We start from the raw sequence: 12,896 nt of genomic DNA on the forward strand, positions 1-12,896 counted from the left end.
CTTCTTCAGCCTGGAGACTTCTTTGATTTTTTACTTTTTCCTGTAAGCCTTATCTTACCCCACTTATTTCCCTATCCATTCACATCCCCATCCCTATCACTTGAGCCATCCTCTTCCCAACATCCTTAGATGGTCCTTTCATTCTCCCACTTGCCAGAGCCCCAACTCTAGAGCCATTGAACTGTCCCCTTGCCTTGAATTTATACTTGGTCATTTCAGCTCAGTGCTGTGAAAGATAAATACAGAGATCAGTGCTTGGGTAAATTTGTGATCTCTCAGCTTGAATGATGCCCAGCCAATTTTTTGGGTTTATTTGTTTTTGTTTTCAGTTATCTTGCCCACTGCCTCCTTCACCCATTACAAATCATCTCCTTGTTCCTTATATCTCGAACCCTGCTGTTGTTCATCCTCACTGTTTGCAGAAGACTTTGCTTTTAACCTCACAGAGAATACAGAAGCCCTCACAGAACAATCCCCTCAGCTTCCTTCCATCAAAACTACAAGTGTGTCTGCTTTGAAGCTGTCTTTTCCTGTTTCCTTCCTGTCCCAGTGGCAGAACTGCCCTTTTGTTTTTCTTAAGGTAAATTTCCCCTACCTATACTATGGATTCTATAGAATTAATAGCCAATGGTTATTAACTACTATGTGCTCAATTTGTTCTCTCATTGGATCCTGTCGCCCAGTGAGGATTAGGATTATTTTTGAGTCTGTTTTCAGATGAGGAAACTGAGGCTTAGAGAGGTGAGGAGATTTTCCCAAGGTCATATAAGAGCCATGGTTTTATCTTGAATATACTAATTCTAGAACCCTTGCTCTTAGCCATTGCTCTACCCTTTCCTCTTCTGCCTGATCAGGGACCTTTGTCCATAATATTCCCAACCTTCCCCAGGTTTTTTTCACCCTCTCTCTTGTTTATACCATGAGTTAAATATGAACACATCTCCTCCATCTGTCAAAATAAGCACCCATCCTTCTAAAACCCCTCACAACTAAAATCATCGAGAAAGCTCTCTATCCTTTCTACACTCACAGTCTCCACTTTCTTACCTCCCACTCATTTCTCAGCCCATTGCAGTCTGACTTCTGCCCCTGCTCATCAACAAAAGGGTCAACAGTGACTTCCATATTGCTAAGTTCAGTGGATTCTCTTTGGGCCCTATCTTACTTGACATTCCTGAAACATTTCATACTACTGGTCCCTTCCTTTTTCTTGGAACACCCTCTTCCCTCTGCTTTCATATGCCTATCCTTTCCTGATCTTCCCTCTGCCTCTCTAACTGTTCATTCATCCTCTCATCTGAGGCCCCGTCTTTCCCTGAGAGTCACTGCAGTGTCTTTGGTCTTTCAGACTTGGCACTGAGTCATTCCATGTGTATGTCCTGGGTAATCTTATCCACCCTTGTGGCTTTAATTCCTTTGCAGATGATGACAAATACCAAGTCTATGTCTTCATCCATGATAAAGCCCTGGGTTCCAGATCATTGTATCTGACTGTCTGCTGGCTATCTCAATTTGTTTGTCTCTTGGGAATCATTAGACTCATCATGTGTGAAATGAGCTCACCTTCTTGGAGCAAGCTAGAGAAGAGAGTAAAACTATGATTCTTCAAGCATTGGGAACTACCAATTTAGAAGGCCAAGCCCGCAGTCTTGGGGCTTGCCCTTATAAAGATTATTACTGCAAGGGAGAGGCTAAGCCTACATATAATTGTGCCTAAGAGTTACCCCCAGAGAACCTCTTCTATTGCTCAGATGTGGCCTCTCTCTCTAAGCCAACTGTACAGGTAAACTCACTGCCCTCACCCCTATGTGGGCCATGACTCCCACGGGTACAAATCTCCCTTGCAACGTGAGACATGATTCATGGGGATGAGCTTGGACCTGGCATTGTAGGATTGAGAAAGCCTTCTTGGACCAAAAGGGGAAGAGAAATGAAACAAAATAGTTTCAAATAGAATCAAGAAGTCATTCTAGAGGTTATCTTATGCATTATGTAGATGTCCCTTTTTAGTTTTTAGTGCATTGGAATAGCTAGAAGGAAATACCTGAAACTGTTGAACTGCAAGACGTAGCCTTGATTCTTGAAGATGATTGCAGAACTATATAGCTTATACTGTGTGACCGTGTGATTGTGAAAACCTTGTGGCTCCCACTCCCTTTATCCAGTGTATGGACAGATGAGTGAAAAAACGAGGACAAAAAGTAAAGGAATAATAGGGAGGAATGGGGAGATGGGATGTTTTGGATGTTCTTTTTTACTTTAATTTTTATTCTTTTTTTGTGTTAATGAAAATGTTCAAAAATTGATTGTGGTGTTGAATTCACAGCTATATAATGGTACTGGGAACCATTGATTGTACACGGTGGATTACTGTATGGTTTGTGAATATCTCAGTAAAATTGAATTAAAAAAAGCCAATTTGAAAGTTGTGATTCTGCTACTTACCAGCGATGTGGCTGTTTCTCATGTGTGAAATGGGGATAACAATGGTACCTACCTCACAGCGTCATTGTGTGAGTTGAATGCACAATACTCAGAGCAGTACCAGGTAGGGAGTGCCTCTTCAGTGCATGTTAGCCTCAGTGGATGCTGACTAGTGCCCTCGCTGCCATCTCCGTGGGGACCAGCACTGCTACAGCTCCCACTTCTACTTCTCCCTACCCCGAGGTGGCTCCTTCCCCAGTGTTCCTTTTATCTCCGGGGATCATATATAGCAGTGAGAGGTGACCCTTGAACATCTGATGTGTGCAGGTGCTGTGCAGGTATCTTACATATATTATCTCACTTAATCCTGGCTGTACCCTTTGAGGAAGGGCCTGTTATTATCTTCAGTTTCTATGAAAATGAAGCATGTAAGGTAAAGTAACTCATGTGTGGGCTCACAACCACTAGGAATTGTATTCAGACCTGTTGACCGCTTGGCTCAGCCTCTAGGCATTTATTTTCTGCCTTCCCAGCCCCTATGTAACCTACCCAGAAAGTTAAGGGTCATCTTTCACTCTTCCTTTCTCATTACCAACACTAAAATTCAACCAATTACCGAGTTCTCTCAGCCTCCAGAATATCACTGGATATTCTCTATCACAGTTGTTGTAGGTCCTGCCAACATCATCTCTTATTTAAGTGACTGCACCAGTTTCCCAGTTTGTCTCCTGCCTTCCCATCTTGCCCCCTTCCCATCCAATCTTGTCAAGGCCCTGTGTTCTTAAAAAACCCTGCCTTAAGTGGTTCCTCTGTCTTTAGGATTAAGTTCAAACTCCTTAACATAACTTCCAAGGCTATTCACTGTCTGGTTTCTCTTGTCCTCTTGAGCTTCATGCATTGCTTCTTCTCCCATAGCAAGCCAATATCGGTTTTATTGAGATTCTCTGCATTTCTGTATCATGCAAGAAAAAGAATATCACAGTTTAAACATGTTTCCTCAGGAAGCTAGCCTTGATTCTAGGTTCTAGCAAATTCTGTGTATTATAGCCCCATGCCCTTCCTCAAACGTGTCTTGTGACACACTGGGGTGAACCCTTTGGTTTATTTGATGGTTACCTGCAGACTGGGACCCCATGTGGGCAGGAACCACATCTTCCTTACTGACCACTGAATCCCCTGGGTCCAGAACAGAGCCTGGCAAGAAATAGGTGCTCAGTAAACATGTGACATTAGAGATGAAGATTCTGAGACTCACATTTTATGATCTCCTTGACACCACACACTGTAGTAATTGGCAGCATAGGCTTTGGTACCAAACTTGGATTCAAGTTCACCTTCGGCTGCTTAACTGCTCTTGGACACTCAGTTTCCTGTTCTGTAAAATGGGGATGATAAAAGCATCAACCTGAGGCTAAGAGAACAAAGTGAGGGTCATTCCTGCTGAGCACCACGCATGGTGCTGGCACATTGGAAACAATCCTTAGATGATATGTTTTCTTTCCAACTCGTGTCTCCCAACTCTCAGAGTACCATTTGGTTTATGACCGTGTGCCTGTCTCATTGCCAAAGCAGTGGGTACTGATGGTCACGTTGAACTCGTGTTCACAGGGAATAAAAATTGAGAATAAATCCAACTTCATTAGGGAAATCTCTGGTTTTGTAAGTATTTTATCTAGAGATTCTTTTTGATTATGTAAATATCTCTAAAGAGACTAAACTTGTATTGAATTCTGAAGATATCTGCTAGGATATCTTATGTATAGTTGTGAAATAGAGAATAACCACAAATTAACTTCAATGAAGCTCAGTGTCTACTCTAAGGAATGTCGTATGGACTTGGTTCGGTGCTGGCAAATGACTCTCATATCATATTTGTGTGATTGATTTCTCCTGTATGACAAAGCCTATAATAAACTGCATATTGTTTTTATTTGACAAATAAGATAAATATAACTCTAAATAATACGTTTCAGTAGGAACTAATATAATTATTACACATCCCACATTTCAGCATTGTTCATTAATTGTGTTAATAGTATTTTGGAAGCAGACTGTCTTGGGTTCAAATCCTGGCTCCACCATATATTACCATACTGACCTTTTGGGTTCCTCATCTGTAAATGGAGATTCTATTTGCTCCCTTAAGGGTTTGCTGGGAGGACAAAGTAAAATAACATGTCGAATTCACTTAGCATAGTTCCTGCCACATAATAGGTAGTTGGTTCTGCTTTAAAGACACCATTAGATATCTTATTCGCAGTATTAGCTCAGATTAAATTGGAAAAGGTCTCTGAAATATTTGTCAGCTCTTATAAAAGTAACTCTGTTTCCAGTCTGGATTTGCATTCACTATCCAAAGAGAATGTTTTATAGTGAATTTTTCCCTTGTTCAGCTTTTGAGCTGTATCTGCCATCCACCATAACATGAAGATGTATAAATTAAAGAATTTCAGTTCACACTGTTTAACAGAGATAGCAAAATCTTGCAACAATTAAATCTAACAGGTGAAGAAATATCAACTTGCGCTTTCAATATTTTGGTAAATTATTTAAAAATTCCCAAAGACCCAGCTCCTTTTGTTTTGCTACCACTGTGGTAAATCTGTTCATAATCTTTATGGTCCCCAACAACTCAGTATCACATAACTAGTAATTTCAAGAGGATCCTGATGAACTTCCATGCAGTATAACTATCTGAAAAGTGGTAAAAATATGATTTTGACTACTGATTATTGGTACTCATTTACCATCAGTACTATGGTTATCATATGATAACATGCAAACGTAACAGAGCTAACTTTTTTGAGAATTTGCTTCATGAAATCATTAAGAAGTGTTATATTTACAAAAGACGTTTGGATGTGTGCATGGCTATTACTGCTTTTCTCTTGATGTGTTCCCTGTTAATTCTTTTCTTAATTGATGTCTATGCTCTCTCTCTACCTTCCCCGGCAGTCTTTTCCCTATAAAAGGACCCATCTGCCTCAGGTAGAGATTCTCTTTTTTCTGTACTCATCAATAACTAAGCTGCATGGAATAGACATGCTTATCATTTAGAAGTGTCGTTTGACTTTGCTTTTTCAGTACAGTGGTGTTTTGTTTGTTTTTCTTCAAGTAAAATAGGTTCTTTTCAGTCTGCATTCAAGCACCCAAATGTATGTCTAATTTCTAATCATTGTCCTAGAGCAAAAAATGCATTTTAAAGCTTTCTAATCCATGGTAATTAAAAATAATGTCTGAAAAACTGACATTCTTTCTAATATGTTAATATGTACAGGGAGTGAGAGAAAGTAGAAACTCTTTCAGAAAAGTGACTCATTTTTATTTGATTTTATTAGACTTGAATTTGAGAGGCAACAGCGTGAAGAACTTGAAAAACTAGAAAGTAAGAGGTAAGTCATGTGGGGTAGGAGTTTTTTTATTACTGTAATCTGTGGATTCCTGTGTTAATGTTCTGAAATGAGTTCATTTGTGTCTGTTTCAATACCTTCCTCTTGTTCAAATTCTGTTATTTATGTTTCTCATGACTTTGGGTCATTTCTTGATAGCTGGTTGGTTTTATTCATGTTTGTATTTTATAGTAATTTGTCTTCAACTTCTTTTGAGAAAAGAGGAACAGAGTCAGTAGCCAAATTCAATACCCCAGTAAAATTTAGTACACCAAATATATACTTCTTTAAATTTAACCCAAAGGAATCTTCTCTTAGCAAAATCCCCTAAATTTTTAAAAGGCCAAATGAATGACAATTCTCTTCTTTCTGCCTTCCCCCTTTTTAAACATCTATCCTTATGTTGATTGCTCATTATATTTCCCCTCCTGTAATTGGCCTCTTCATATTCTTTGCTCACTTTTCTTTCTACCTATGTGTATATGCGTGTCTAATTGAATTGGAAAGTTCTTTATAAGTTCTGAATATAATTCTTTGAAACATATTGTAAATATATTCACCTTCTCCAACCCTCCCCCCCCACCCCGAATCTGGAGTTTAGATGTCTCAGGTAAATTAGTCCAGCATCATACAAGATAGCTCTTTAGTGGTTCAGGAGACGGAGGCCACATATTGATACTTTTACATGCCTTGTGTGCTTGCTTTGGAGGCCATTCCAACCCTGAAATGTTGGTTTAGTACACAGTGGAAATCATTTTCCCCCAAGTCAAAGCATAACATGTAACCCTGCAAATCATGCATTTGAGTATTCTAATGGAAGCTCTGGTTATTTCCAATGTTATGCATTAATAAACTAATATTTTGGGCTATTTGATGATCACTATCTATCTTAAACTACTGATTAAATGCTAAATAGTATGTAATTATTTGAGCTGGAACAATGAACTGTTGATTTTCTAGACTTTGACATATGACCCCAATAAGCTGAGAACAGCATAAGCATTTTTACTTAATGTCATCTTGAAACAGAACTTCTGCTGAGTTTTAGTGATTGGGTTGAATAAAATTATTCATATTTAAATTTAAATTAGGCATGGTTCTTTCTCTTTGAGCTCAGGGGACCTTTTAAATTATACCTTGCATAACACATTATGATTATAGTCTCTACAAAGAAATTATATCAGAGGCTACTACAGGAGACAAGGCAAATGATAGGTTGGACAGTGAAAGAATTAAAAAAAAAATCAAACAGCATGCTGTTGGAAATTGAAAGGAAAGCAATTCCCCTCTTTTCTAATGAAGGGTTTGGCTTTATGTTATATAATCATATTCAGAACATTTCAGTTAGGGAAAAGTTAGAGCATCATTTGAACATACTGATCACATAATGACCTTTTGCTTTGCATTTCAGGAAGCTCATAGAAGAAATGGAAGAAAAGCAGAAATCTGACAAGGCCGAACTGGAGCGGATGCAGCAGGAGGTGGAGACACAGCGCAAGGAGACAGAAATCGTGCAGCTCCAGATCCGCAAGCAAGAGGAGAGCCTCAAACGCCGCAGTTTCCATATCGAAAGCAAGCTAAAGGATTTGCTGGCTGAGAAAGAGAAGTTTGAAGAGGAAAGGCTGAGGGAGCAGCAGGAAATTGAGCTGCAGAAGAAGAAGCAAGAGGAAGAGCACTTCCTCCGTGTCAAAGAAGAGCTGCAGCGTCTCCAAGAGCTCAACAGCAATGAGAAGGCTGAGAAGATTCAGATATTTCGAGAACTGGACTGGCTCAAAAAGGAGAAAGAGGAACAGTATGCCAAGCTCGAGTTGGAAAAGAAGAGACTGGAGGAACAAGAAAAGGAGCAGGTCATGCTTGTGGCTCATCTGGAAGAGGAGCTCCGAGAAAAGCAAGAGATGATCCAGCTCCTCCGGCGTGGGGAGGTCCAGCGCGTGGAGGAAGAGAGGAGGGACCTGGAGGACATCCGGGAGTCCCTCCTGCGGGTTAAGGAAGCACGAGCTGAAGGGGAGGATGATGTGGAGGAACTAGAAAAGGCCCAGCTGCATTTCTTAGAGTTCAAGAGACGGCAGCTCGTCAAGCTGGCGAACTTGGAGCAGGACCTGGTTCAGCAGAAAGACCTCCTGAAAAAAGAGGTCAAAGAAGAGCAGGAAACCCTAGAGCGTTTAAAATGGGAAACTGAAGACGAATTTAGGTTGTTGGAAGAAAATAATGGTAGTGTCACAAGTGTCACCCAGGTGGCTGAAGATTTAGAGAAAATGAAGCCAGTGGAGTACAGGCTGCAATATAAAGAACGCCAGCTACAGTACCTCCTGCAGAATCATTTGCCGACTTTGTTGGAAGAAAAGCAGAGAGCGTTTGAAATCCTGGACAGAGGCCCCCTTGGCTTAGACAACACCCTTTATCAAGTAGAAAAAGAAATGGAAGAAAAGGAAGAACAGCTTGCACAATACCAAGCCAATGCCAGCCAGCTGCAGAAGCTCCAAGCCACATTTGAATTCGCTGCCAATATTGCACGTCAGGAAGAGAAAGTGAGAAAAAAGGAAAAGGAGATCCTCGAGTCGCGGGAGAAGCAGCAGAGGTTGGCACTGGAGCAGGCCGTGGCCCAGCTGGAGAGGAGGCACTGCGCCCTGCAGAGGCGCTCCACGCTGGGCATGGAGATCGAAGAGCAGAGGCAGAAGCTTGCAACTCTCAACAGCCGCAGCAGTGAGCAGTCGGGGCTCCAGGCCACCCTGGAAGCTGAGCAGGAAGCCCTTGAGAAGGACCGGGAGAGGTGAGACACAGGAAGGGAAGGTGCCCAAAATTGCTCATTTTCTACCCCTCATGGTGTGTCTCTCGTGTCCTTTTTATGAAAGTAATCCCTTTAGTCTTTATATTCTGTAATACATAGGCAAATACTGATTTTTACCATAACTGAGAAAAGTACCTCTAAACATTCTTTTGTTTTTCATTAAGATCCTTGTTTTAGAATTGTTGACCTAAAATTGAAAAAAAAAACGCAAATATATAAACAAAGCCCTTGTTCATTAACCCACTGACCTATGGACTGTGTGTTTTAATATTTTGATAAATGCAAAAGATTGAGAAAACTTCCAGCCTTGATTCCTCCCTTCTTTCCTTCCTTCCCTTCCCTCCCTCTCTCCCATTTCTGTTCATTCCCTTCCTCCTCCTTTCTTCTCTTCCCTCTTTCTTCCATCCCTTTCCTTCCCTATTCCTTCTCTCCTTTCCCCCTCCCTCCCTTTTCTCTCCCTTCTTCCTTCTCTCCCTCCCTTTTACTCTTCTTCCCTTTTTCCTTGTCACTTTCCCTCTCTCCTTTCTTCCCCTCCCTCACTTAGGGCTTCACATGTTCTCTATAGCTAGCCCTGGTTACAATAAAGCACCACCGCTGAGTTCACAGATTGCATATGATGTTCTGTTTTCCACACCTGGTAGGGAACTAAAAAACAATACTTGAGGGGAAGCCTCAGAATTCCATATCGACCAAACAAACAAACAAAACTCTCCAGGTGATTTTGAGCACAACGGTATATTCGAGCATGTTTAGTAATATTCAACTTGTGGTATTATTTTTGGTATTATGAAAAACAAAACTGGGAAAAATAAGGATGTGATATTTATTTGTCTTTCTGCACCTCTGTCGTCAAGCATGTCAAGATAGTAGACTTTCAAAAGGAGTAAGTACATGAATTTGAGAGCTCTTTTTCTGATAGCCCTGCAGATGTGATACCCAGATTCCCAGAAGGGTGGATAGCTGTCGGGTGTGCCAGCAGTGCCCAATGTGGAGCCCTGCTGTGGGGGGTGCACCCTGGCCTGGCCCCTTCCTCCCTGCTGGCTCCAGGCAGGATGTTTCATCTTTGGGCTTCTGTGTCCTCACCTGTACAGGAAGAGGGGGAATGAGATCAGGGGTTTATGCCTTTACTTTTAGCTCCAGACCCTTTGGTCAGGTGAGATCTTAACCGATGCCTAAATTGGAAGGTCTGTACCCTGCCTTGCTGGTATTTCTCCTATTGAGGGGCCTTGACAGAAGCCCAGACCAATGGCCTCTAAGACTGCAGCTTGACATTTAGGTAGAGGCATGGGATCAATTCCTTATGACAAGGCAACAGCTACTCTGAGGTACTGCTGAAGTCTTCATCTATCATCTTTCCTGAAAGCTCAGGCAAACATCCTTTTCAGATGATCTGCTTGTAGATGGTGGATTATATTTACAATTGCTCTTTGGTAATTCCCTTAGGCAAAACAGAGCAAGAAAAATAATCATCAAAAACCATAATGGTATTACTTCAGAGAAATAGGTTGGAGATTTACCAAAATGATTGCAGGTCTGTTATGTAAATGAAATGGCTGGACAAAGCTGCAGCCCCAGGGAATGTAGAGTAGTGGAGGGCATGCTCTCGATTTGTGTCCTGCAATGTGCAGTGAAAGTGCAGCTGGAGCTTCAAGCTGGAAGTCCCTGACTTTTGTCCGCTAGCTCTGCTCCCTGGGTGTCTCACATTAACAGTCTCCAATAGCGGAAGCCAGATTGCGATCTCTGTTGAAGTGATTTCCCATGTCAGCACTTCTCTGTAAGCCACACGAAGGAGGCTTTTAGCTTTGTGCGTTTTGATGGAATAGACTTTCTGAGACCTAATTCAGGCTGATACATTGTGAGCTCTTTGCTCAGGCTGTGATGCCTCTGCAGATTTCTGTGGTGTTTTATTTTCTTTCCGAATTCTCATGGTTAAACTGGAGTCCACCATACATCCTGGCTTGACCATTCATGAAATCCACAAGTGTGTAATATTAAATTCATGTGGGCCCAGATTGGACACAAGGCACTGAGTCTGGCTTTCCTTGTGGCTTTCTGTTGCTTGCTGAAAAAGGGTTTAACCCATTTTGCTGTCACTTGGTTTTCTACCACTGCCCATTGCACCTTCCCTATAATTTAAAAAGTCCCTCATTACCACGGAAGGGAATTTCCTGCCCCTGTATGGGGTCAGAACAGAGTAAACTGGTATTTTCCATAGTGAGTCATAGTTTCTTGTCAGAGCTGTTAGACATTAATAACCAAAACAGTAACAACAATATTATTGATGATGCCAACGATGAAGGATAACCCCGTATGTGAGTCAGTGTTCAGTGCCATCATGTGCATTTCCATTTACTCTCCAAATGAGAGTGCCATCGTCTCAGTTTACAGATGAGGAAGCTGAAGCCTGCCGTGGTTACATACCCACTGAGGTCCAGTGTCTTGCAGTGAGAAAGTGGCAGAGCTGCAAATTGTACCCAGGGCCCCTTACCCCAACTCTTACCCCCTTTGTCATCTTGTCTCCTGACCACATAGTTGTCACATGCAGGTCAGTTCTCTACATGTACTGTGACCCTTTCCCACCCACATAAATGCTTATGTGCCCCTTCTACCCACATAAATCCTGCTCAGCCTTCAGGGTTTCACCTGTCCCCACCCTGAAGGACTTCTCTGGACAGCCTCAACAGGCATCTACTTAATTACAAACATTGGTAACTACCTACTTACATCTGGCTCACTTTTCTTGCCATCTCTGAGAACCTTTTAATGTTCCCTGATATTTTGCCTACCACCTGGCCCCTTACATCCCTTTTTCATGCGTATCACCTTCTCCTTGAAAATATTTGGTCTGCAAGTTGATGCTCAATAAAGACTTGCTAATCAGTACACAGATGAAGGGCTGAGCTAAGCTAGGCAGTGCCTCTGTGGAACCCATGATGCTTACCATGTGACCCCATAATTCTATTTCTGAGAGTTAAGAACTTGGCTTTCATTTTCAGGATAGACTAGTTCATTTACTGCTGGTGATACCAGCAGGCTGGGAGCATTGTGGTGTGACAACATCTGAATCTGGAATCTCTGGTTTTGGAGCTGAAGGACTTTAGAGAGACCAGTTGACTCACATTTGCTACATGAAGAAATTGAGACCCAGATGTAAATAACTTGCCCAAGATCACATAGCAAGTGGGCTTTAGCCCTTAGCTGAATCTTGTGTTCCTTGGGGCGAAATTTACTTGCAGACTTTGCCATGCTAGCCTGATGCCTTCAGATTCAGTGGTGCCTGGGTCATTAGAAGAATGGCCTTACATACACTTGATCTTTTATTAGATGTATTATTTATCACTGGAGATAATTTTGGTGTTCTACAGTTTATGGTTTATTCTAATTTCTTGTGGTACTCAGCCTACTTCCCCAGGTCTGTCTCTCTCACACCCCCTTCACACACCTTCTGCTGAGCAAAGTGGATTCCTGATTTTCTTGGCTTAGCACCTCTGTTCAGATTGCTTTTTGCACCTGGAGAACCTTCCACCATCATCTCCAAATGTCCAAATTTCCACCAGCCTCTTAAGACTTAATTTACAACCACCTTGAACATGAAGAGCCTCCCCTAGATTGGTGATTCTTAAAACTCTTCAAAGCATAGATCTCTTTAGTTGAACAGAATTAGTTAGTAGAAACCCAATATGTGGTCAACAATCCAGTGTTCGGGGGCTTGGAGTCCTGCTCATGGTACCTCTGAGAACTTGCTTGCAGCACAGTGGGAATATCTTTGCCCTTGGTGGTAAAAGTCTCCCCAACTTTTGATGCCTGTAGCATTTGTTCCGAACTCCTTTTGTGGCCCATTATCTCCTCATACCTTGTCTTCTAGGGATGTGGCAGCTTTTCCACTAGGAAGTAAAGCTCCTTTGCACATAGGGTTTTTGTCTGAATCCCCCAAGGTTTCTGGAGCAATGTCTCACAAAATAAAGATTTTCAGGAAATACTGTTAAGGCATAAATTCCTGTGGCTACTATCTCTGTAGACTAGAACATGAAATCCAGCAGCTGAAGCAGAAGATCTGTGAGGTTGATGGTGTTCAGAAGGCCCACCATGATGTCCTGGAGAAGAGGGCTCCTTCCTCTGGCCTGCCACCCAGCACTGAAAAATCTCAGGCTCACCTACACCCTCTGACGGACGCCAGGTGCTCAACTTTAAATTGACGTTGTGCTGGCATTTCTAATGTGATTTTACAACTTGCTGTGCTTGGTATTGACCAGATAGCATGTGGAGGGATCTGGCAAAGGCAGCAACAATCTGTG

General features: G+C 41.9%; 1 protein-coding gene across 6 annotated transcripts in view; it reads left to right on the top strand.

Moving 5' to 3' along the window:
• KIF16B (kinesin family member 16B) overlaps window positions 1–12,896 on the top strand; it is a 306,240-nt gene that overhangs the window by 181,488 nt on the left and 111,856 nt on the right. For 4 of the 6 annotated variants that reach the window (XM_037812353.1, XM_037812351.1, XM_037812355.1 and 1 more), the window contains 3 exons: window positions 5,763–5,816; window positions 7,225–8,583; window positions 12,620–12,778. In XM_037812353.1, the coding sequence (XP_037668281.1) occupies window positions 5,763–5,816; window positions 7,225–8,583; window positions 12,620–12,778 (1,572 nt within the window). Of the gene's footprint in view, window positions 1–5,379; window positions 5,413–5,762; window positions 5,817–7,224; window positions 8,584–12,619; window positions 12,779–12,896 lie in introns of all 6 variants that reach the window. The other 2 variants (XR_005213209.1, XM_037812352.1) reach the window with 1 other exon arrangement.

This window comes from Choloepus didactylus, chromosome 19 (genome assembly GCF_015220235.1).
Source record: "Choloepus didactylus isolate mChoDid1 chromosome 19, mChoDid1.pri, whole genome shotgun sequence".
Classification (NCBI taxonomy): Eukaryota; Metazoa; Chordata; class Mammalia; order Pilosa; family Megalonychidae; genus Choloepus; species Choloepus didactylus.